Below are 26,931 nucleotides of genomic sequence, written 5' to 3'. Positions count from 1 at the left end.
ACAAACAAACAATCACAAACTGAAGCCAGGTTAGAATACAGCTTGCGGGTTTTCAAATAGAGCTTCACACAGACAGGATGTTACATTGGTTGATCAGGGGTCTACATTAGTTGATTAGTTTCTAGATGGAATTTAAAGTGTTTGCCTTATTGTATTAAAAATGCAGATCTTTTGTACCTATATTATCTGAAAAACGTATCTTCTTATTATCTTAAAAAAAGACATTATACAGCCCCAAGTGTTTTTACTTATAGGAAGCCAACACGTGTAGAGATTGACATTTGACAGCAAATGATGCAAGTTTTTATACAAATGTAGAAATTCAAAAATGATGAGACCTAAATGAGATCCACACAGGTTATTTTTCAGCCCATAAATTATCCAAGTTGTACATTTATAAAGCAACAAGGGAGACTATTATCTGCATGGAAAATTAGGTTTACCAGCAATATTTTAGGACAGTTATAAAAATGGATCAGGTTACAACATTTTAAAAAATATTGTTTTATTTAGACATTTACTTAGGAAAACCTAAAAATAAATGAGCAGATCAAGTGTTACCACTAACATAGCCACAAATACCAGAACAAAAGACAACCATGGGTATCACACCTACACTGTACAAAAGAAATACAAGAAAGTGCAACACTGATTGGGCACTTGTACCCAGTAATAAGGAAAACGCTTGAAGCCGTAATTTATATAGAAATAGCAGCATCCTTCTTCTATACCAAGGAAGCTCACATTCAGATTAGTAGTATTCCTTTACCGAAGCATCACAAAAATAAAAAAAACATGGGATAATTATTGATTGTACTGCTAGGACTGCCAGCATATTTTCTCTTTTTCCTAGCACATGCAAAGAAGCAATGAAGACAATGAAAATTAATTCTACTTCCCCACTATGTAGTGGTGGCTAGTGAGAGGGTAAACCCTACTCAATGCTTCATTTCCTGTACAGCAAGGGAGCTGTGGGTCACTTATCTGGACTGACAGTATGCGGATACCGGTCAACTCTGTTAAACCTGATCCTTAGTAAGGGCTCCACTGGAGCCATTTGCTGGTCTCTCCAGTACTGCACAATACAAGACATGTGGCCAAAGAGTCTATCTACAACACACTAGTAGCTCATTTCCGATTCAGCACTATGTACAAATTTAATCTTATTTAGTACAATAGGGGGAAGTGATATTTCCTCTCAAACATTTGTTATTTTGTGGGCTGAGAATTATTGAATCTTTATGTCCCATTGTGTAGTGAAGAGATGCCGAACTTTGATGACACCATCAGGTTAAGAAACCTCTACAACCTGCCTCAACTCTTCAAACAAGGGAGCAAGCTCCTTCTCTAAGCTGACGATCAGTCCTGTAACAATAAGAAGAGAAGAGATACAAAATAAAGTTACACTACACAGCATCCATTAAGCCTCTCTCCAAAGCAGTCAATAATAATGAAAGTGTTTATTAAAACTAAACTGATTTCACTTCAGCTTATCACTCTGCAAGGAAGCAGCATATGAGAGCTAATCACAGCAGTGACCAGCAATTGCCACTGTAATTAAGTGTCCTCTGGTCTCTTCCTCTTTGAATCACAGATGGGGTATCAAATAAGAGCAAAACAGGGCAGGAAAGTCCCCAGAACAGGAACAGAGCCAATGCAAGCAGTCTTCCTCTTCACTGGGACCTGCAGCATCGCTTCCACCCCATGCAGGCTCTGGGGAGTAGTGGGAGAATGTGTATGTTGGAAAGTCAGAGAACAATGACTCTACAAAAGAGGATTTCCTCTGGAACAAGCAGAGAGTCAAGTGGACACACTGGAGTGCCAAACTCAGAGTCCTGCATCACTGAAGGGCATAATTTTGAGACCAGGTGTTGCACAGGTCAACAGAGGGCAAAATCTGGCCTGCAGAATCTTTGTTACATCATCCTTATCACTAGCAAAAAGTATTAAGCACTAACGTGCTAAGCTGTTCAAGACATAAGACAAGAGAGTACCTTCCCTGCAGACCTTAGCATCTAACAGACAAAAATGAAGACTAGACACTGTGAAGCCTGGAGGATGGAATAATGTAGAGGCTTTTGTTAGTTTTTGTTTTCATGTTTGTGGGCATTGAGGGAGAAGAAAGCTTGTCAACTGTTTGTATTGTGGGATCATTACCAGTGCATTTTCCAAATAAGTGAGGTTCACATCCTGTTTAAGGTAATGCATTATTAGAACATGCGGGAAAATGAATTGCTTCTAAGAAAGATCATAGGTATTTTTGAAAATTTTGCCAAACTCCTATTGTCAAATATTAGCCCCCATTGGGACTTACGCAGTTTTGAAAATTTTACTGAAAATACTTTTTTCCAATCAACCATGACACCCTTTTAAATCAGATTCCATGCTGGTGACAAGTTAATATGCAGTTGTGTACTGAATACTGACCTAAGTTTATAAACTCATTTTTCAAATGAATTATTTTAAGTCTTTTATTGAAAATATATCACTCTAGTCATAACAGTTTAGGAAATTACTGATAATGAAAACGTACCGGTATTGGCATTGCTGCTAGCAATGAAACTTACTACCAAAGGTAACCGATTGAACTGGACCACCTTAAAAACATAAAAACAAAAGTTCCTCAAAAATCAATATGCTGCTTGTCAGAAAAACAGTGTGAAATTTGCTATACTCATTCCCTAATCCTGCAGTCCTGACTCATGCAACTGGTCCCATCAATTTAAATTATAAATAGGAAAAAGGACTGGGTTTTATGTATATGTTTTAAAGATTCAGAGTTTAAAGGTGCTAGCAGAGATAGACAGCAATCCCATTTTGTGGCTCACAGATATGTACAGTATGCTACACATTGTGAAATCTAACCAAATTTAAAAGCTGCAGCATAGTGTGTATGTTATTTCCTTCCTCTTGTTACATGATTAAAAAAACCACAACTATTCAGGGGAAGGAGGAACAAAGAATAATTCAGAAATGCTGAACATATGCTAGTAGTGTCAAAAGAATGTCAGGCCAATGCAGTCAGGGTCAAACAGCTACTTTTTTGCATTTATTTTCCATCAAAGCTGAATATAGCAAGTCTAAACAGACTTTTTTCGTTTGTTTGCATCAACGCCCTTCTGTAAAATTCTGCTCATCAATCCACTGTGAACTGAGCAGGCGTGTGAATCTGTTGAAGGATGATGGATGTCAGTAGACATGAAAAAAAATCAAGTTTATAAATGGTGAACTGTTTAATGTAAATTTCCTTGCCCAGACACTATTCCTGAAGCAGGATTTAACGGTTACACAGTTTAAAGTGGACAGAAGCCCCAGCTTGTTCAGCAGTATTACTGATCACATGTACAGAAATATGAACATTTTATTTTTCAAGATAAAGATTTTTAAATTGTCAGCAGTAAACACAAATTTAGAATGGTAGATACTAGAGATTTGCAACAGGCACCATCTGCTGGAGAACACAGTGACCTTCAAGTACTGCCCTGAACCAGTAACTCATTATTGATGCTGGGAAACAAAAGCTAATTTCAAGGAATATTGCAAACATTCAGCATGACCAGCTCTTACATATTTTAGGAAATAACACCCCAGTGGAAAGCCAGCACAGAGTTTAAAAAAAAAAAGTCATGTAGGACTAGCTCTGGCCCATAGACCCTTACCTGGTATGTGTTGTAGTAACAGATGATACTCTTGTTTTTTGAAAGTCCTAGTTTGCTGCCCTGGTCTGTCGCAAGTGCAAAGGTGGACAAGAAACCAGGTCTAAGTGCATGCTCTGGAGCATTATCATTGGCAACTGGAACAAAACATATTTTACATTCCTACATGATCTTTGTACATATGGGTCAGGCATCCTGCATCTGAAGCAACAGTAAACTAGATCAGATCTCATAGATATCAAACTTCCCCTACCTGCTTCCCACCTTCCCTCAATAATGCATGGCTACTGATGTGCCTGGAAGATGCATGTAAATGTTTTACTCTGTATATCGTTATCACCAATTCAGCAGCCAGCTTTCCTAATGTTCTGAGGATGGCTTATTTTCTATACGCTTGTTTGTTGCACCATGATCTGTGCTGATGCTGTTTTGTTTTATTGTGTCACTTGCAGTAGCATGCCAGACCCATCGCATTTCACCCATATCATGCTTATGCCATATATCTTCCTTCAGATTCACACATACATGCAACTCCTACTGAGCATCATTAAATGAGATGGACATAAAAACCATCTGCAGATGCCTGAATCTTTAGATTCTTAACTTACGCCATTGTGCCTGTAGCACTAGATGTCTCACACTACTACCGGAAAGTAAGGTAAGGATAGCACAACCCTGATGCAAACAAATTCAGAATTAAGTCAACAGCAATTGGTGCATCTCTCTGTGGGTAGCATTTGGTCATATCAGTCTGAGGGTAAGACTTCTGCTAAACCAATCTTGGCGTTGTCTACCAATCTTAAAGCAGCTTTAAGGTATAAACTCGTTACATGATTCCAACTCTCTTCACTGATGACATGGTAAGGTGCCTACAGACTATGGTTTTAAACACGCTGCATGTACCTAGATAGAGGGCTCCCTTTAAGAGATAATTTAGTGTTCAATAAATCCTTGTTAAAATGTCCCAAATTTGAGCATGTCTGACTCAATGCTTAGATCAACCTCCAATATTTACAGTAAATTAAAAGCCAGACAGGAGGAAGAGTCCTCTCTCCATTAGGAAGCCAGTTTTTTGTCTTTCAATTAAAGATGTCCATTAGGGATCAGATGTTATGAGTTACCTTTGATAACAGGCACACCATCTCTGTCTGACACTAAAATAGCATGAAGACCTTCAACACTAGAGAAAACAAAATAAAACTGTTGTTTTTACCAAGTTTAAATGTTGGCAGTGAGATTCATTTTTATTCAGTAAACACGTACCAAAGTGAACACAGAAGAAGTAGCAAGGAGAGCGATGATAGTGCAAGCAGTGCCCACCATTAAACTAGCTTTCATTATGTGATCACCCAAGGGACCACAGCCAGACTTCTACTAGAAGTTCAAACAGATTGAAATTGGAAATTGTGGAGGTCCTTCAGCTTCAGTAAGGGGACTGCTATTGGAGGTAGTCCTTAGTGCAGGTTTCACTGTATTTGCACACAGTGCCAGAGCATGACTATTTAGTGCTGATAATGACTGACCTAGCCTAGCTACTTGCAGTTACCAGAAACTGTAAGTTACCAAAATGAACTAATTCTTCAAAGAGCCAGTACGAAGCGTTGCTTGAATTCGAGAAGAATTATTCCAGTAACAGGAGCTTTTAACACTATTATTTAACACTTAAAATGAAATGAAGAGTACTGTACTTCTTTTGGAGTGGACAGATGGAAAGGTTTGAGTTATTTCCACCTGAACTGACTTTTAACTCATTCAAAAATAACAGTGTACTCAGTTTCAAGATAAGTGTCTCTTTAATATTAAGCTGGGTTAGCAAAAGATAGGTTTTTGCAGCCAAATAAATATTATTCAGAGTATAGGAACCTGCAATGTAAACTTTAATAGATTCTTTTAAAAAAAGTGTTCAGACAGTATGGACAGTCTGTTGGATTACTTTCATTAGAGCCCACTAAAATCCAGGTAAATATTAACATATATTAATTGCGAAGCAGCACAGAGTGTAAAGTGAACACTTTACTGTAGCATGATAGCTATGTTACCTTGGTAATTTTTTGTACAGAAACCTTTTCAGGTCCTATAAAGAAAAATAAGAGTATGAAATATGCTTTATTTTTCAAAATAATCATATGTATGAAACTTTCACAATTTTATCACAGTAGAAACCATTTGCGTCATTTTTTTTAAAACTTCCTCTTTCATTCTACCACAAAACACTTCTTTTAAATTGCATTGTGTGAAGTATTTTGAATTATAACTGATCAAACCCCTCTCTGCCCCCCTTTCGGGCTTGTATATAAAAATAGTCTGCGTTCCAGAATTTGCATATGTATAGTACTTATATTACTTATTCCTTTAATTCTGTAATCATTTCAGTGGCTCTGAAAATGTACATACTGATATTTGTTAACTAACCAAAATGCATCCAATACATTTAGTGAAGTGGCAGCAAGCATTTCTCTGTCCTCCCAAAGTGTTTTAAATATAATGTTTCATGTTAACACACTAAATACACAGCGCTTGAACATTTTAATATAGTCGCTGCTACAAATGATATCCCAGACACATGTGAACTTTGTTTTAGTGTCTTCCAAATATAATCACTTTACAAGTTACTGAACAAAGCAGATTCTCTCTCCTTTTGCATAATCATGTCATTCTCAATCAATCAAGGCCTGTTCCCCTTTCAAAGTGTTTACAGTCTTCTAAGGCCTTAGTCCTGCAAATACTTTAGCTCATGCATAACTTTACTGACATCAGTAGTCCCACTGAACTGAATGAGGCTTCATAAGGGTGTGTCCACATGGATCAGTTTATAGGATTGGGGCCGTAAAGTAAGCTTTTCTGGACAGGGCCTATAGTTTCTTCCTGTTTGGTAGCTTTCACAAATAGTGAAACAAAACCCCCAAAAACAAACAAAACCATATAATTACAAAGACAAAATATTTTCAAACAGAAATGTGTATTTTCAAAATACTTACGTCAGCCATGTTTAGAAACTTTTGGAAAAAAAGTAATCAGATGTACTGTCAAGGTTCCTGAAAAATAAGAGTCAACTTTAGTCATGCACATAAGCTTTTATGATCTCCCTCTCTCTCTTTTGCTTACTCTCACACAAAATTAAGAAGGAGGGAGAAGCGTCCCTATTAATTTCCAGCATCCCACAGCTCTCCTTCTGGTGCCAATGTGAAGAGGATAACGCTCACGCTACCCTGCCCAACAAAATGAATTACTGGCATTCAACTGCTCTTAAAAGAAACTGACTTACCACAAGCTACACACAAGCTGTTCCCCAGAGGGCCTTCCCCCACAAGCAGCCCTGTTGCAACTGTCCTCCCCACCTCAGTAGGAAACATGGGTCAAAAGCTGCATAAACTAGGTAAAGAGCATCTCAGGGCAGATCTACACTTAAAAAGCTGCAACAGCACAGCTGTGCTGGTGTACTGCTTCTCCTGTCCGCGTAGTTCATCCCCTCCATGAGACGTGGTAGCTATGTCGACAGGAGAAGCTCTTAACACAGCACTATTTACACTGCGGATTAGGTTGGTATAACTGCATCGCTCAGGGATGTGGATTTTTCACACCCTTGAGCAACGTAGTTATACCGATGTAAGTTTGTAGCGTAGACTTGGCCTCAGTGATGGGGCGCTAAAGAGAGGAATGACTGTAAGGTGAAGGTAGGTACACGTGTTATTCCTGGATACTCTCCAAGATAAAACTGCCTGACAGCCACTCTGCCAGCAAGTTTGTATGTTTCAATGGGACAACACTAGGCAGCTGTTAGTCTAGGTGTTTTCTGAGAGCTCTCTCTCTCCTGCCTCTGCTATAATCACTGAACCACATCAGACAGACTGGGGTCTATGGATGAGTCAGTCAGCTTTAACTCAATCCAGATAAGAGAGATGTAATACTAGCACAGCAGGGGAAGTAACTGAAAGCACTGTCTGTGCCTTGCATTGAGTTCTCCCAGTGGTTTGTTACCAGAGCTTGTCATCTGGAATCTGTGTTTGTTTCTGGATGTTCAGACAGCAGGAGCGTCAGTGTTGCAAACCCTGCCCACTGACTCTTCAGTTGCCTACGTACACTGTTCCTTTGGTCACGAAGACAGTCAGTCATCTCTGTCTTCGTCACCTTCCCACTGGAAACACCCTCCGCATGGACTATTTCCAAAGGCAGTTTCAACTAGTATAGACTGTCATCATCATACGCAAGACAGGGGTGGTAACTGTCTCAGTCTACCCTGCACTGGTGAGGCCTCTGCTGGAGTACTGGGTCCAGTTTTGGGTACCACATTTTAGGAAATACGTGAACAAAATGGAGAGAGTCCAAAGAAGAGCAACAAAAACAACAGAAGGGTTAAAAAAAACCTGATCTATGAGGAAAGGTTAAAAAAAACTAGGGATGTGTAGTCTGAAGAAGAGACTGAGGTGGGAGCTAACAGTCATCAAATATGTAAAAGGCTGTTAGAAGGAGAGAAATCAATTGTTCACTGTGTCTATTTAAGAGTAGAATAAGAAGTAATGGGCCTAATCTGCAGCAAGTGAAATTTAGGTTAAATACTAGGAAAAACTTCCTAGCTATAAGGATAGCTGAGAACTGGACCAGCTTTCCAAGGAAGGCTGTGGAATCCCCCTCACTGCAGGTTTTTAGAACAGGTTGGACAAACACCTGTCATGGCTAGTCTAGGTTTGCTTGCTCCTGCCGGGTGGGTGGGTGTTGCTCAAGTCCTGCCTTTCCCTGACTCCACGAGGGAAGCCAGCTGGCAGGGGAGCAGATTGCACCTGCTCCAAAGACAGGTCAAGGAGCGGGGCTGGCTACCCGAGAACCCTGGCCCCTCCTTGGGTTGTGGCCTGGCACCTGACAGGCACAGGGCTCCCACAGCTGTGCACGGGGTGGGCAAGGACAGGCTGGGCTGCTCCCTCGCCCAAGGAGCATTGGTGCTGGAACTAGGGGTGCAGCCGCACCCCCCCGACTTGAAGCGGTTTCCATCATATCCAGGGGTCGCAATTTGGTTCTATGGCGCTCAGCACCCCCCGCTCCCTACAAACGGTCCCGTCAGCCCTGCCAAGGAGCTGGGGTTTGCGGAGCTCCAAGTCCCTCAGCCCCTGGACAGAGGGTTGTGGGGGGACCTGGAGGGCGGTCGCAGGACCCCTCCGGCTCGACTCCCCGCAGCACCGGGTGTGTGTGTGTGTGGGTGTCAATATAGTAGGCCCTATAATAACAATTACCCCAACACATTACCTCTGCTTTGGGGGGGTCCGCCCAGCCACCCTGCCCCGAAAGCTAAACTCTCCCCCTTACCCCAGGGTCCAACGGGCCGCCCGCTTCTTCCGGAATTCCTCACAAAAATACCCAGATGACAGCGGCCGCTTCCCTTTAACTCTCGATCACATGATTCCCCACCCAAGAAACGATCGCCATCGCCGCCCCGCCGTCCTCACTTCCGGTGTAGCGTCAGATCTGTCTCCCTTGTAGCTAATGAGCATGCTCACCCGTTGGCGCCTGCTCAGTGAGCGCAGCGAAAGGGCTGCGCTAGTGGGAGCGGGAGGGGACAAACAAAGGGCGAAGCCACGGCGGCGTCTCTGCCGCTTTCCGCCCCAAAGCAACTGCTGCAGAGGTCATGTGACTGCATTGCCGTGGCACGGGAGGTGACAGGAGGGGCTCGCGGTTGCGCCCAGGGCCCGTCTCAGGAGCCGCGCGCCCTATTGTAGTGCTCGTGCTCTGGGGGCGCCTGACCAAGGGCACAGGGGTGGGGTGCTGGGCAGCGAGCCCCAGCACTCATTCTCAGGGGGATCTGGAAGCAGGTGCTGCTGGCTCTGGCTTGGCAGGAATCCAGCAAAGGGCCCTGGGGCTGTCCGTGAATTGCCTGCCCTAACCCATTGTTGGGGGGTTTCAGTGCGCATCCCGCCCAGGGCCGGCTCTAGGTTTTTTGCTGCCTCAAGCAAAACAATTTTTGGCTGCCCCTCTCCCCAGCCCTGGGCGCTCTCTCTCTTCCCCTTCCCCCCCAACTGCACCTGCCTGCTGCCCCAGCCCTGGGTCACTGGTAACTCGCTCCCAGGGAGGGTCATTTCAGCAGGAATTTTGGATGTGCACAGAACACAGACAGGATTGGTTACAGAACTGCAGTAAAGTGGAACAATTTTCAGCTTGTGTGATTGGAGGATATCTGGATGCATATTATAAGACTGTCCTACATAAATGAGGAAAAGTTGAGGTGCCTTTATTATTCTTTTGTTCCACTCTTTGTTTCTATGGGGAATTTGCCAATGCAATATCACTGTCTTCCTTTTAAACAAATAAAACTAAAACTAAAAAAAAAAAAAAAAAAGCAATGGCTGCTGAAAATAGCAATTCCAGTCCTAATAACCACTGGGAAGCATTTCTTGCTCAATTTATTCTACTTTTTCTACAGCAAGTTACAGTGGATCAGTATATTTGATTTGGGAGAAATGAAGTAACAGCTGCCCAAATTGAGCTTGAGCACTCCTGAATTTTGAGGGTGTTCAAATCTGGAATCATAGAATATCAGGGTTGGAAGGGACCTCAGGAGGTCATCTAGTCCAACCCCCTGCTCAAAGCAGGACCAATTCCCAACTAAATCATCCCAGCCAGGGCTTTGTCAAGCCGGGCCTTAAAAACCTCCAAGGAAGGAGACTCCACCACCTCCCTAGGTAATGCATTCCAGTGCTTCACCACCCTCCTAGTGAAATAGTGTTTCCTAATATCCAACCTAGACCTCCCCCACTGCAACTTGAGACCATTGCTCCTTGTTCTGTCATCTGCCACCATTGAGAACAGCCGAGTTCCATCCTCTTTGGAACCCCCCTTCAGGTAGTTGAAGGCTGCTATCAAATCCCCCCTCATTCTTCTCTTCTGGAGACTAAACAATCCCAGTTCCCTCAGCCTCTCCTCATAAGTCATGCGCTCCAGACCCCTAATCATTTTTGTTGCCCTCCGCTGGATTCTTTCCAATTTTTCCACATCCTTCTTGTAGTGTGGAGCCCAAAACTGGACACAGTACTCCAGATGAGGCCTCACCAATGTCGAATAAAGGGGAATGATCACGTCCCTCGATCTGCTGGCAATGCCCCTACTTATACAGCCCAAAATGCCGTTAGCCTTCTTGGCAACAAGAGCACACTGTTGACTCATATCCAGCTTCTCGTCCACTGTGACCCCTAGGTCCTTTTCTGCAGAACTGCTACCTAGCCATTCGGTCTGTAGCTGTGCATGGGATTCTTCCGTCCTAGGTGCAGGACTCTGCACTTGTCCTTGTTGAACCTCATCAGGTTTCTTTTGGCCCAATCCTCTAATTTGTCTAGGTCCCTCTGTATCCGATCCCTACCCTCTAGTGTATCTACCATGCCTCCTAGTTTAGTGTCATCGGCAAACTTGCTGATAGTGCAGTCCACACCATCCTCCAGATCATTAATAAAGATATTAAACAAAACCGGCCCCAGGACCGACCCTTGGGGCACTCCGCTTGAAACTGGCTGCCAACTAGACATGGAGTCGTTGATCACTACCCGTTGAGCCCGACGATCTAGCCAGCTTTCTATCCACCTTACAGTCCATTCATCCAGCCCATACTTCTTTAACTTGGCAGCAAGAATACTGTGGGAGACCGTATCAAAAGCTTTGCTAAAGTCAAGGAATAACACATCCACTGCTTTCCCCTCATCCACAGAGCCAGTTATCTCATCATAGAAGGCAATCAGGTTAGTCAGGCACGACCTAGAAGGCAGGTGCTAGATTCCCTTTCTGAATATTAGCTAAATCTGGAAAAGAAAAGTCAATTACTGCTTCCATGGCTCAGAAGTGTAAATCCTTCTATGTGCCTGGTACTGTATCTAAAGCTGCCCAGGTCCTAGTAGAGCCTCCCCTCCCTTACTTTTCATTTTAAATTCTAGTGGGATCTCCCTTGCTAGGCTTCAGATAGAGAGGTGCACTGTCCATTTAGTCCACCCAATTCTTTCTTTGGGGGAGAGCCCAGGGCTGGGGCAGCAGGAGGTGCAGGGGTGGGGGAAGAGAGCCCAGGGCTGGGGTGGCAGGAGGTGCAGGTGGGGGCCAGAGCTGGGGTGGCAGGAGGTGCAGGTGCGGGGAGAGCCCAGGGCTGGGGCAGCAGGGGGGTGCAGGTGGGGGCCAGAGCTGGGGCGGCAGGGGGTGTGGGCGGGGGAGAGTCCAGGGATGGGGCAACACGGGGGAGCCCAGGGCTGGGGTCGGGGGCGGCAAAAAACCTAGAGCTGGCTCTGTCCGTACCATTCACAGCAAGCTGCAGCATGAGGTTTCAGTTCCACACTCCTTCCCCCTCCCTTTCCTGTTAATTGTGGCCGAGGGAATGCTGGGAAATGTAGTTCTTTTCCTGCTCCAGGGCTGGCTCTATAGGCAGGGAGCTAACCAAGGAACTACAGCTCCCAGGGCTCCCTGTTGGTTCTCAGCTCCTATGCTGGATTCTTGCGCCCCTGCAAATTTGCTGCCCCAAGCAACTGCTTGCTTTGCTGGTGCCTAGAGCTGGCCCTGATCCCGCCACCCTTTGTAACACTTAGTAACCCTGAAACACACACAGAATTAAAGACCCTAATGCATGATGCAATTTATGGACAGTCCTTCTCATAGTGACACCGGCCTGAGTTAGGCCACATTGGTGGAAGAGACAAACTTCTCACACCCACGTTGTATCTCTGATAGCGTGGGGCCATCAGAGCTACAACACCGCTGCAAACAACAACATAATTATAGGAAGATGCAACATCTGATAGCAGATAGTTTGCAATGTGGAATCTCAGAGAATTTGATATTTCAGGGACAAAGGTAGTTTAGAGATTATTTGCATTTCCTCTGAAGTTCCTTTCAGCTGTGGAGTAAAGTGATGACACATCATCTTAAAAATATAAACAATCCCCTCTTTAGCAGGTGGTTTGCCTTTGTTGGGGTCCACTAGGCATAGCTACCAGGTAACTCGGGAGAGTGGAAGGCCAAAGTGTCGATGAAACTCTTTTGCTCTGGGCCTATCTGAACCCCCAAACTCCATCTTGTGAACTCTCACCTACTTCTGTGTTAACTGCTTACATGCTCTGAAGTAGGCTGAAGCAGAAATGTATTGGTCAGCGTTTCTAGCAGATGGCTGCAGTTTCACTCACACTAGCAGAAATAATACAGATAAGGAGCAGGGGAAGGAGGGGTAGTTAGTTTACAGGCGTCTAACCCAAGGTCGCAGAGACTGGGAAAGTTTTCTCACAAGCTTATGTAGAGGTTATTGTAACAGTTGTCTGGAAGGGAGGGGTAGGGGAACAGCCAGACAAAGAGATGTATGTAAACAGTTTGGAGTATAAAAGGTAAAATTTGTTTGTATTTGTTGCACTGGATTTGAGACATGCTGGTCTCCTAGTGCCATTTCAGAGCTCTGAAATAAACTTGGCTTGCTTTCTCCCCTCAGTGTCTTCATTGGTGCTAAGCACACCGGGCCACGGACCATTGTTGTCCCCTCGAGCCCCTTTAGGCGGCCAACACCTTCATTGTTGCTAGGGCAGCCCAGCTCTTCCAAGGTTTCTGATTTTGGGAGTTAGGTAACTGGTTTACAGTTGAGACACCAGCCCATGAAAATGGAAGGGAATCTCGTCTCAACACACTGAAGATCTGGCTGAATTAGAGGTGTAGTCCTGTGCAACTCCCAATTTTAATATTTATTCATCACTTACAGCCATTCTCTTTAGAAAAAGATGTAAATGACATTATGCATAATTGTTTTAGAGGACAAATTATGTGTATTTACACCAAACGTGTTAGAACAACTTAAGAAGAAAAAAGCACATCCTGCTGAGATCAGCTTTTGTAAACCTAAATCGTTGCGCTGAGTCACAATGGCCTCTAAGGAAAGGGATGCTGCACAAAGTGGTGTGGTAACGTGGTAGGTCACTCTCTTCCCAGCAAGATGGCAATACGCTGCTGAAGATCTTGGCTTGTGCCAGAAACGCAAAACTGAAGTCCTGCTACTTATTTAAGGTCATGTATGTTTCTTAAGAGTAGAGGGCATTACCCTGAATTCCTGGCCCAATTCATGTTATGTGCATCCCAGCTATAATTTCACTAGTTGTTTCATGTGACAATCTTCACTTTGTGTCCTAAATTATGGTATAATGTTGCTGTACACTGTTGAACAGTTCCAAAATTTGATGTTAGAATTACTATCATGTTACAGATTGGCAAAGTGATCTCATTTGCATAATGTTTAACATATTTTGTAAATACTTTGGGACCGTCTGGGTGAAAGGTGTTACACCAATATAAATCATGTGTTCACATACTATAGTGCAAAGAGTTGTCTTAACCATGAGGAAACGATTGTATCAATAACTATTCAGTTTAACTAGGGATAAATCTTGACAATCTCTTTTCATAATAAATTCTAAAGAGGGAAGAAAGTTCTGCCAAATATACATATTTAGAGGTGCCTGGCCAATGGGTGACGCTTGAGGGGAGATACCAATCAATTCAGGAACAAAAGGGATAAAGAACAAATAGAATGAATTGTTTAAGCTTTTATGTTGGAATGTAGCTAGAATTACCCTATTTGCTCATCTGTCACTTATGCTAAATTTTTCATCTAACATGAAAAAAATAGTGCTTGAACAGCAAAATAACTGGCAATCCCAAGTCGTTTTCACATTCTCTAACAGGAGGGTATGACAGGCCAGTTGCAATTCAAAGGGAAATTTTCAAATGTCTTATCCATTATTCCTGTTGGAGGTGTTTCCACCTGCAGTGGGGCTGACCAAGTAAGATGTAGTTTTTTAAAGATATTATATAGTTCAGTAAAAAATAGTGACGGAGGCTCACCTGCTGTGTTTGCCATTAGGTACGTACAGGAGGTAAGCAGCATTTGTTCTAGTAAGTCACATTGCTGTATTTTTAAAAACAGTTGTTAGAGTGAAGTTAAATGCCGTACTTGATGATTTTTATATAATTAAACAGGACAAGAGTTGAAGTTTAGTATTTTATGAATTTCTCTCCAAGATTTAAAAATCATTTTCTTCTTTTAGTTCTAGAAGACAGATTATCCAAATGGGGTTTGTATTCAAGTATGTCATTTTCAATAAGTTTAGACTTTTGCTGTTTATATGCTCCTTCCCAGGAATGAAATGTCCAGTCATCTTTTGAAAAAATCTCCCCCAAAATGATGAATTTTAATTTTACACCACTTTTCTGAGTAGCTTATTTCCTTTATCACTGCAGTTTACTCATTTTTATATAAGGCAGTTTATGTGCCATCTAATTATATAAGCTGTAGACATGCAATTATATTAGATCCCCACCTGGCTTTAATACATTGTAAGGGATGAGGCTGATTCCCACCTTCACACCCGGAGGTGTGTGTATGTGCTGTAATTCTGCTACTCAATTTCTTTTCAATTTGAAGAGGAAGTTTGTTACTTAAAAAGTCATCATACTTCTATAACCATAGTAAATCTTATGCCCATTTTTAATATTAATCTCAGATACGTGTGTAACAAATACATAAACCCAAATAGTTGTAATCTTGGCCCCATTAAAATCAATAGGGGTTTTGCCATTGATTGCAGTGTGGGGCATGGATTTCACCGTAAGCTTAGGGTTGCAGATATAAATCACAGAACCTGTTTCAGGTCTGCCAAAGTCCAGAGCTCTTAATGTTTGCGTGCATCACCATCACCCAATGTCTCAACTACATTTAAACTAACCACAAACTAATAGATGGTACGATCTTGTTACTTTCATCTTCTAAGTCATTTGGTTAAAGGGAGTTAGTTGCACCAGAATATTGCTTATGATTAGTAGTTGTTTTTCCCAGTGGAAATAAAAAGTTGTTTACTGCAAGTTGGTAGTCTTCCTTTTGGTAATTAATGGCTGTGTAGAAAAGTCAATTTATAAAACAATTCAGTATTTTCAAAATATAAGAATAATTTAAGATTAGAGACCATTTTAGTAGCTAGAATACTTTGCCTTAAAAAGGAATAATTGATCTTAGATAAAGTATGTTCCTGTTCTTAGTTCTCAATATCTACATGAGCTGAGCATACAATGAAATAGTTGTTCCTTTTAAATGCAAGCCACTGAATTTAAAACGGAATTACAATGAATAGTCAACAAGGGGTTTTCTTTAACATGTAAAAAAGTAAGATTTTTGCACATTTTCACACTGAAAATAATTTTATTTTGATATGTCTAATATTACATTAGATATAAATCAGACAAGTCTTTTTTTTTAAGCTTAACCTTTAAATCTTGAAAATGCCATAGAGTTAGACAAAATAAAATAAGATCTTCTTTGTTAAGATACTACCTTCATTTCACCAGATTTCTTTTGCAAGGCTTCCATTAAATTTGTTAGGTGTCTTGAACATGATTTGCAAAGACTGTATAACCTCTCCTGCACTGCTTTTTTAAAAGTCTGAAGAACAAGCATTTAAATTCCTTCAGATTTTTAAAGCAGGTGAGGGACTTTACATTCTCCAACACACACTTGTAAAATATCAGTCAGAACTGAGTGAAACAGCCAATGCCAGCAGCAGGTTCAGAAATGTCATTTGAAATGTAAGCGATTTCCAACCACATTTCACAGTTTATTCACGTTGAGAAATGCTTTTTACCTGGTCAGATTTCAGATTGCTGAGCAGAGCAAAAGGGTATAATTTTCTAAGAATGGACCCTGTAATGCAGGGGTGGGCAAACTATGGCCCTGGGGCTGCATCCGGCCCTCCAGACATTTTAATCTGGCCCTTGAGCTCCCGCTGGGGAGTGGGGTCTGGGGCTCATCCCGCTCCACGCAACTCCCAGAAGCAGTGGCATGTGCCCCCTCTGGCTCCTATGTGTAGGGGCAGCCAAGAGGCTCCACACACTGCCCCACCCCAAGCGCCGCTCCCGCGGCTCCCATTGGCCAGGAACCACAGCCAATGGGAGCTGCAGAGGCGGCGCCTGCGGACAGGGCAGAGCCACCTGGCTGCGCTTCTGCATAGGAGCTGGAGGGGGGGGATGTGCCGCTGCTTCTGGGAGCTACTTGAGCTTAGCGCCACTTAGGGCCTGCACCCCTGACCCCCTCCTGCGCCCCAGCCCTGATCCCGCTCCCGCCCTCTGAACCCCCCAGTCCCAGCTCGGAGCACCCTCCTGCACCCCAACCCCTCATCCCCAGCCCCACCTGAGCCTCCTCATTTCTGGCCCCACCCCAGAGCCCGCACCCCCAACTGGACTTCTCACCCCCTTCTACACCCCACCCCCAATTTCGTGAGCATTCATGGCCCGCCCTACAATTTCTATACCCAGATGTGGCCCTCGGGCCAAAAAGTTTGCCCACCCCGGCTGTAATAGGTATGTTTACCCACATACTGGAAAAAAATAATAATTTAAAGATCAGTGACACCAGAATCCTCGAAATTGGATGGATAATTTTAATTCCTAATGGAAGCTCTGCTCTGTGCAAACTTACAGTGGCACAATATTAAACTATCACAAGTTTGAGGTATTAGCTGGAAAAAAAAATACAGCTATACACACATGCACACACAGTATTCACAAGTCTAGTGGTCCCAAGACCAGCAAACCTTTGTATTGAGTGAAAAGGAATCATGTACTTGTCAGGGAAATTATACATGCAAAGAAGCTTTAAAAACCACATTTCACATAACCCTTAATATAAGGAATATTTATGTTTCTGTTCAACATGCTTAAAAAGGAAATTATTTAAACACATTGGAAAAAATTCATATCTTTAATAGTGAGTAACCAAACTGAAAAGGGAGCCTGAAACCTGAAGCTTTCCTTCAAGATTATAAAGTCATCCAAAAGATTATACCAAGAGGCCTCATTCCACCTACTTTCCCTTAAACACACAGACTAGATCTGCATGAAGATTAAAGGATGGGTTTCTTTTTCCTTCTCCAAGTTTTTCCTATCAGTTCCCCCCCCTTCCTCCTTGCCTTCTACAGCTAAAACTAATGGGATTAGAAATGTAGATGCAGCCATCTATTCTGTTAAGTGCCCAAAACTGGACACGCTGATCACTGAGTTCATTCATTCCTCTATCCCACTATATGGAGGAAAAAAATGCATCTCCACGGCTCATGCAGATTTAATGGACAAAAGGGACTCTTGTGTTGGTTCATGATCATGAACCTAAATTTACCACATGGTTACTCAGTGGATTACAATCCACACAGTTCAAGTGGTAGGCTGACTCGGTTAGGAAAAAGGTGAAGATTCTGAAAGATCAAAATTGAAAATTTGTCAATTAACTATCAAGCATTGTGGGAATTTTATCCATTTTCAGAAGATTATAAATGTTTCTGCTATGATGGTTAATACCCAATAAGCAAATGGATTCAAAAAATTTTTTTTAACTGAATGCCAACTCTCAAAGGTAACAGTAGAAGGTGACAAGTATCAGAGGGGTAGCCGTGTTAGTCTGGATCTGTAAAAAGCAACAGAGTCCTGTGGCACCTTATAGACTAACAGATGTATTGGAGCATAAGCTTTCGTGGGATGCTCAGAGACCTTATAAAGATAGTTCATGACTTACCTGCCCCTCCCCATTGAGGCCCATTTCCTGTAAATGCATTTTTATAGATATATATGTGTATGCATATATTAGTATTTGCATGTGCATGGATCATATGACAATGGATCTGCATGATACTATATATGTATTACATAACTTCATTTCCCCTTTTGAATATGGTGTCACATAATGCAAGATTGCCTGTATTTTTATAACGTACAAATAGTGGTTGTAAATATTCAGTATTTTGCTTGTTCAGATGGTTGTAACAAAGAACAATTTCAAAACCCCCAAGACCACAGGGGCAGATTTTCAAAGGAGCTCAGCACCCAACAGCTCTTATTGTACTAAATAGGAGCTGCTGGGTGTTGGGAACTTTTGAAAATCTGACTGCTTTAATTGCCTAAATAGGAGCTAAGCTCTTTTGAAAAATCCCGCTCCACAACGAATTCTGAATACTTTTCAACATTTGGCCTTGTGTTAAAAACAAACCAACCAACAGGTCAGGCATAAAGAGATACAAATCATTCTTGCAAAATATGAAACGGGCAATTAGTTTTAATGAAAGTTGAGGACCCACCATCTCCTACCAAAAATAATAATAGGAACATAGGATAAGAAAATGGATTTGGTGCTACTAAGGTAACTCCTAAAGAGATTCCCAATGAAATAAGATCCCTGTGAAATCTTCAACTGCAATCAACAGCCTCATTAACAGATCATGGGAGCTTCTGGTATAATTAAAATGGCTACATGGGGGGGGGGAGGAAGTGAATAGTAAACAGAGGTTTAAGATTACACTGTTCCTTACTGTACACCAAGAATGATTTAAAGTAAAATGCAATGGCTTTGCCAAGGGCTATGGGCCTGATCCTGCAATTGGTTAATTCCACTTTTTTGTCCCTGCCCCCCCCCACATACACACACTGAACCCCACTGGAAGACCCCAAAGAGGAACTACATCACTGTCACCTACTAAACTCAAACACACTCTCACTCTACAGGCATCATGTACCCTGTATCTCACAGCTTCAGAAAGTCCCTTTATTTGTCAGCATGGATACATATAACATAAATACTCAGTCCATGGAATTAAATTATACTGTATTGCATTTAATAAATGGTATGTTTGCCATTGATTTCAATTAAATGGAATTTTGCTACTGATTTCAATGAAAGCAGCTTCACGGTGTTTGTGTACAGGAGTCTGCTTGCAAACTCAGATCTTAAGAGGGAGGGGAAAGTATTTGGCTATGTAAAATTGTTAAGCACTGTATCTTCAGCAAAATTACTTCCAAGGGCCTGAGAAATCTGAACTCCACATTTTCTGGTTTCTGCTAGAGTGACACTACAAGTACTACAGGGACAGGAAAATAAGGGGTTTAAATAATGAAATATTTCGATCACACCTACTATATATCTATGGAATGTGATGTTTGTTCTCTTTGGAAAAGAAACCGAGAAGGCTGCAGTGCAGGCTCTTAAGCAGCGTAAGCTGTCATTGGATAAGAGGGAAGGTCCTCTCATGGATTGGTAACTGGTTAAAGGATAGGGAACAAAGGGTAGGAATAAATGGTCAGTTTCCAGAATGGAGAGCGGTAAATAGTGGTGTCCCCCAGGGGTCTGTACTGGGACCAGTCTTATTCAATATGTTAATAAATGATCCAGAAAAAGGGGTAAACAGTGAGGTGACAAAATTTGCAGAGGATACAAAACTACTCAAGACAGTTAATTCCAAAGAGTTACAAGGGGATCTCACAAAAGTGGGTGACTGGACAACAACATGGCAGATGAAATTCAATGTTGATAAATGCAAAGTAATGCACGTTAGAAAATGTAATCTCAACATATAAAATGATGGGGTCTAAATTAGCTGTTACCACTCAAAAAAGATCTTGGAGTCGTCGTGGATAGTTCTCTGAAAACATCCACTCAATGTGCAGTGGCAAGCAAAAAAGCTAACAATGTTGGGAATCATTAGGAAAGGGATAGATAATAAGACAAAGTATCATATTGCCTCTATATAAATCCCTGGTATGCTCACATCTTGATTACTGTATGCAGATCTGATCACCCCATCTCAAGAAAGATATATTGGAATTAGAAAAGGTACACAAAAGGGCAACAAAAACGATTAGGGGTGTGGAACAGCTTCCATATGAGGAAAGATTAATAAGACTAGGACTTTTCAGCATGGAAAAGAGATGACTAATGAAGGGATATGATAGAGGTCTATAAAATCATAACTGGTGTGGAGAAAGTAAATAAGGAAGTGTTATTTACTTCTCCTCATAACACAAGAACTAAGGGTCACTCAATGAAATTAAATAGGCAGATTTAAAACAAACAAAAGGAAGTATTTCTTCACACAACACACAGTCAACCTGTGGAACTCTTTGCCAGAGGATGTTGTGAAGGTCAAGACAACAACAGAGTTCAAACAAGAACTAGATATGTTCATGGAGGATAGGTCCATCAATGGCCTTTAGCCGGGATGGGATGGTGTCCCTAGCCTCTGTTTGCCAGAAGCTGGGAATGGGCAACAGGATGGATCACTTGATGATTATCTGTTCTGTTTATTCTCTCTGGGGTACCTGGAATTGGCCACTGTTGGAAGACAGGATACTGGGCTAGATGGACCTTTGGTCTGACCCAGTATGGCCATTCTTATGATCACTTTGGTGAATTAAATAAAAAGGGTGAAAGTTTCAGGTAATGATGCCTACCTTTGAGTTCCCCTGTCAGTTTTTGGTTTTACTATCGCATTTTCCTACGTATTCCTCTGCTTGTTGCTGTGTGAAAGATCCACACAGAGGACACCGACTCCCCTGAATGGTGAGTTTAGTCAGTGAAACTACAAAATAAACAATCTTGAAAAATAGATATTGTTTTCCCCCTTCAATCAATAATAGCACTCTTACTTGTTACTTGTAACAATAATAGGTCAAAGATTTCCAGAGGGAAGTTTTTAAGTTGACTCTGTCCCTTTAAAATAAAGTGCTACCTATATTTTAATGGCTATAAAGTTTGTCTTTTGTAATCTTACAAATAAGTTTTTTTAAAGTCCTAAGTTCACTTTTAAGTTTGGTTTTAGTTAAACAAACCGAACTTCCACTGAAATGTTTACCAAATGTGCAAAATATATATTACCTTAAACTGGTAACAAATCAGGGTTCTCAACTGACTAAAACAGAGATGTTATTTTGTGGGGATTTTTTTTAAAGGTCACTTTTGCAAAGGAAATAAATGGGCTTGGTTTTGCTTCTTTATTACATATCAAGTTGGCCTACAAAGATCTGTTTTGTTAAATTATTTTTCTCAGCTTATTTTTCAGTTGAGAAATTCAGGTTCTGTGCATGCTGGAAAACTCTATGGTGACTGGCTAACTAGTGAAGTGACTGACTCACAAGAGTCTAAAAGTAAAATCTGAGCAGCTAAGAAGTGCAGGGATTTTTAGTCAGACTGCTTAAAATTGTGGTTTGGTTTTATGATAATATTTAACTTATGACTAATTAACATTTTTGAGAAAGGATATTTACCCCTTCAGTAAACATCTTGCTCACAAGAAACATACTTTGAGCTACCCAGAAGATCCTTCAGCAAAACCAAGGAAGAGGAGGACTTGACATTCCTGATATTTTTAAGCTAAAAAAAAGGTAAAAAACCCCAGACTTATTTTTAAAATAAATTACAAAGAAGCAAAAGAGGACACATGGCCAACTTTAAAAGAATCCTTACAGATCACCTTTAAGGTAGGCAGGTATGGGAAGTAATACCCATGCTTCCCCAGTCCCCATACCCTGGTCTCAGTAAGAGAGACTGCAAATACTTAATCTATCAAGTGTTAAGCAGCATTTTTCAACCAATCAAAACATGTTTTTTAAACAGAATATTCTTAGAAAGGTAATTATTTTTCTAATAATTTATAATTCAATGGAATGTAGCAGCCTAGTTCTAACTGTGCAGTAACTATATCTTTATTGTAAGCAGCTTTATTAAACACATTTCTTAACTGTGGTTTCACAGCCCCAATATTTTATAAACACACTATGAAATCATTTCCCTTTGTGTTCACTGAAAAAATGGCACCCACAAGCATACAGGTGTATCTATGAAACAGGAGGCCAGTGCATTTGTTCAAGACCATTGAAAAAATTCCTCTACTAAGACTATACAGAGAATTTGACAAGTTCTTTGATGTTATTTTGATCTCCAAATTAGCATATTTATGATGCTTTTGGGATACTTTTAGAATTTAGGGAATCCACATTTGCTTGCTTGCTTTACTTCTAAGGCAAACTACAAACATTTGGAGGATTTCTAAAATAAACACATGATGCGATGATACATCATCCCTCTCTCCTTGCCCCAAAACCTGATTAGTGGGGACATTCAGGACAGAAACCCTGCTTCATTTCAGTTTTCAGCTCTTCGCTTTGAAGTTCACCTTTGATTTGTACTATGAAGACTACCTCTTTCAAAAGACCAAGAATGTTTTGGTTTAGCTATTAGCTTTTTACGTCACTAGCCAGCCTGTTGCATGTTACACAACCATATACAATATTGGGCATTTCCAGTGAGACACTTTAGAAAAGGTACACACAAAAGACTTAAGGGCCAATCAAATTAGCAGCATTTAATGTGGCTCTAAGGACTAACTATGCTCACAAAGTACACCAGTGTAAATCTAAAGTAAGCCCAATGAAGCGAATAGGGCAGTGACTTCAGTTAAGCAGTTACACTGGTATAACCTGAGAGCAGAATTTGCCTCCTCGAAATTTGATAAATTGTTTAAAGAGAGAAATTCTCTAAAACAATGTACTGCCCTTATTACCAAATAGCCAGCATTCACAAATGAAAGAAAATATTTTGCTGTGTTGCATTGACAAACAGTACAATGATGTAGAAATTTCACCTACTACACTCAAAACACTTATTTCTTTCTATAGGCCCCACACACCCTGTATCCAGCTGTTTCAAAATGTCCCTTACTTTGTGACAGCATGTGTGGATACATATAACTTACATGTTCAGTCCATGGAATTAAATTATACTTTATTCTATTTAATAGTTAAATGGTATGTTTTCTCATCTATAGGAAGTCCATCCAGCAAGATTGTGGACTGAAACAACTTTCTATCTTGTGACTTCCTCTTGTTCCTGTACTTGATCAAATTTGTGGGGCTCTGATCACAGCAGAATATTACAAACCAGCTAAGCATTTAATAGTTAGTTGTCAGAAGTGTTAAAAGGCACAAGACTTGACTTGAGCAGTGATTTCCCTGTTCCACTTGTGATGAGTGAAAAGGAATTAGTTTTAGGATACTAGCTTGAAATGAGAAACTGCAAATCACCCGAGAGGAAACATTGGTATTTTTTTTTACTCTAATTACTATTGCAGGTTTTCCCTCTACCTTTTCAGTGAAAAATAAGGAACCTGGGAATGCATGTTCAACATGCTTATGGATTTATATACTACTGAAATACCAAAGGACAGAGTTGCTGTAAATTACTCCAAGTACTAAAAGCAATGTTCATAACTTCTGTACAGCACTTTACAAATATTTACTTTTAAAAGAGATTAGTGAAGCTCTTGGTTTTCTAAGTATTGGTCAGAAATTCTTAAAAACAACAGCTAACTGCTACTCTATGCTAAATCAATTTATCCCAACATATATTTAGGAATATACACTGCTATATTTTTAAAATATCAAGTTCCTCTAAGCTGGTAAAGCCTGAAGATTGTACATAAGGTTAGAGATAAAGTGTTTAAATTTTTGTGTTTAAATTTTTTTGTTTAAAACTACACACACTTGACATCTGAATAAGGAGTGATGTAGTCATACTATTTATTTCATCAGTGAAACAAAATATTTTATGGATCTAAATTTCTGAGATTTTAAATAGAAAGTCATTTAACTTGTATATACACAAAGCGTTCTTTCCATAGATATTTACATGACAAATATGTTAGAGGAGAACCACTATGACTAAGTCTCTACAAGTGTGGCATCCTTTCTGAGCTACTCTCTCTGCTGAAAGAATTCACGGAAGCCTTTGAAGTAAAATCTAAACAATTAAAATATGTAAACTGACTTTGTTCTATATTTCATAGTAGGTAAAGAAGCCATTAAGTGATATTTCATTATAAGGATTCTGGAAACAGCTACACAGTAGAGTTTTAAATCCACCCTCCTTTCAACTTTCAGGATGAAACTAAATCTCTTCTCACTTGACCGGAGAGATATAATAGCGTACTTAAGGATGCACAGTTAAAATTCTAGTTCATCCTCCTCGGTAGATACTGGTCAGCCTTTCTAGTTCTTTGCAGTTGTCCATTGGCAAGGAGTCTGCTTTCATTCGGAGGCGATCATCTCGGTACACTTTTGCTGCGTACAGCAAATCTGTTTCTTAAAAAAGAAAAAGATTTTTAGGGTTAAATTACTAATTGCACATGTATGTAGGACTCTCTAACTCAGAACTACCCCAAGCATCTGACATCTAAATCCTCCCCACACCTTGCATGCCTCTGTTTGCTGCTCCCAACTAATAATCATAGTGACATCAATGTGTAGTTTTATTGCAGTTTTATTTATTTAGTTTTATTTATCCATACTTACCGATTTCAAAGAGATTCCCTATCCCCCATTACTTGCTTACTTACCGTACACCAATAAAGATGTTGACCACTTCACCTCTGCGGTCAATGATCTTATGTGTGATCTTAATGATACACCTCTAGTTATCTTGGCAGTGTTCAAAATCCATTCTGAGAGTTAAATGCCTTTTAGACCTAGTTGCCCAGTTCACTAAATATACCAATTTCTCAGGCATAAAATAATCCCTGTGTTCTGTTTTATAGGAGTGCCTACCAGTCCTACATTGTGGAGTATCTGATTTGCACAACATCTCTTTTTCGGTCTCAGGTTAAAATTCTAACTAATAAATCATTCATTAAAGACAAACAGCTTTGGAAAGAAGTTTTTAAAATAGCAAAGAATGACATCCAAAAACCCACCACTGAACACAGAGCAGATATTTTCATAAATAAAATACAAAGCAGGAATAACTTACTACACATACAGAAACTCTAATTTGTAGAATTTATTTCTTTTGTTTTTAAAAGCTATTTAGGAAGTTTTAATAGGTTTACATCATCAATGCCATGTAAACAACACAAACAAAATGATTATATTACTGCATAATGAGAAATTATCATCAAATCCCTTCAATTTAACAGGGCATTACCATATTACAGAGTGAGCCTCGTTACACCATCTAGGACATATTGTTTCCGATGTCTTTATTAAATAGAGTCAAACTTCTGACTCTACTCTTGTTCAGCTTCACTTCTGCCATTGCCAGTACATACTCTAGAGTACTGTCTTTTCCTACCCTCCTTTCCCTGGTTTCAGAATCTGCCAATGTTTTTTAATCAGATCATCATATTTTCTACCTCTGGGGTATCCTCTTGTATGTGTGAAATGTGGATTTCTATCCTAAGAAACTGGAGTGTATATTCCCCTCATTTAAAGTCTCTAACTATATAATACTGATTTTTGAGGCTGAGAGTTTAAGTGGGAATCCCCATCTTTAGCAGAGCTCTGCCATCCTGACAGCTGCTATAATCTCCCCTAGCTCTCTCCTCTTTTTTTTTTAAAGCTTGGGCTAGAGCTGGTTGGAGAATTTTGATGGAATCATATTCCACTGGAACATGTGGTTCTGTCTAAACTGAAACAGTTTGCAAAACTATGTTAATTTCACTTTCATTTCAGAAGCAAACCCTGAAAAAAGTTCTAATGTTGAAACATCACATTTCAACTTTTTGGAATGAAACATTTAGATTTTTCATTTTGAAATGACTATTTTGATTTTTTTTTTAATTTTTGTATTATGTGTTATACAAAACATTTAGATTGTCATAACAAAACATTTCAACCTGAAATGATTTTCTTCAGGAATTTTCCTTCACAGATCATTGTAAAGTTTTAGGCTTCCATTCTGATTCAGAATGAAGCCAAATTCCAAAACCTTGAAAGTGTTTGCAAAATGTAACTTCTGCACACAGCTCTAGTTAGGACAGAAAGGTTCTGGAAAAATTGCAGCTTATTCCCTTTGAGTACAAGCTGCAGATGCCCTCGGTTTTTTTTTCATAATTAAATCTTTCTGCTGATAGTGATGAAATGTCACAATGACAATGAGGACTGTTAAGAGGCCCAGGTGGAGAGAGCAGCACTGTATGTGCTCTGTGCCCCCCAGAGCTCTAATTGATCAACTCTGTAACTGAAGTTATTGTGTAGTCCCTTTGTTAACACCATTGTTTCTATTTTACAGTGGTTTTTGCATAATGCAAGATGCTGCTCCCCCCCCCCCCCCCCAAAAAAAAAAAGATGGGGAGGGATGCGGAGGGTAGGAATTCTGTAGAAGTTCTCTAAATCAAAAATTGATTTTAAAAATATCCCATCAAAGCAGGGGTGGGCTTTGGGGGGTTTATTTTCTTCCAGGTTTAAACGTGTCAATTTGAATATTTAGTTCACTATAATATGGTTAAAATAACAAATCCAGGTAGGGGATCAGCAAGTGGCTGAACTAAATGGCTGCTGTATGTCTGAGTTCTGAGGAGATAGCAAAGTAATCTGCCTCTAAATTGATCCCTCATCCCCTATATCTGCTAATCCGCCCCCCTCCCCCCCCAAGAAAGCAGACCACAGGGTTGCAGAGGAAAGACCATTCAAAAACATTCCCAAATTT

At 40.6% G+C, this 26,931-nt stretch overlaps 2 protein-coding genes across 3 annotated transcripts in view; both read right to left on the bottom strand.

The window, feature by feature from the left end:
* Window positions 1-230: 230 nt before the first annotated feature.
* Window positions 231-9,115, bottom strand: LAMTOR3 (late endosomal/lysosomal adaptor, MAPK and MTOR activator 3). Its single transcript, XM_065404585.1, has 7 exons — window positions 8,955-9,115; window positions 6,635-6,691; window positions 5,696-5,730; window positions 4,778-4,836; window positions 3,660-3,793; window positions 2,534-2,597; window positions 231-1,365 (listed from the first exon to the last, which is right to left on the bottom strand). The coding sequence occupies exons 2-7, from the start codon at window positions 6,641-6,643 to the stop codon at window positions 1,292-1,294; spliced, it is 375 nt and encodes a 124-aa protein (XP_065260657.1). The 5' UTR covers window positions 6,644-6,691; window positions 8,955-9,115; the 3' UTR covers window positions 231-1,291.
* A 14,897-nt stretch (window positions 9,116-24,012) lies between these two features.
* The window catches only part of DNAJB14 (DnaJ heat shock protein family (Hsp40) member B14), a 30,799-nt gene continuing 27,880 nt past the window's right edge, over window positions 24,013-26,931 (bottom strand). For both annotated transcript variants that reach the window (XM_065404816.1, XM_065404818.1), the window contains one exon: window positions 24,013-24,590. In XM_065404816.1, coding sequence (XP_065260888.1) covers window positions 24,466-24,590 — 125 coding nt within the window. In that variant the 3' untranslated portion in view covers window positions 24,013-24,465. The remainder of the gene's footprint in view (window positions 24,591-26,931) is intronic.

This window comes from Emys orbicularis, chromosome 5 (assembly GCF_028017835.1).
Source record: "Emys orbicularis isolate rEmyOrb1 chromosome 5, rEmyOrb1.hap1, whole genome shotgun sequence".
NCBI lineage: Eukaryota > Metazoa > Chordata > Testudines > Emydidae > Emys > Emys orbicularis.
This window is presented reverse-complemented; position numbering and strand designations above follow the sequence as displayed.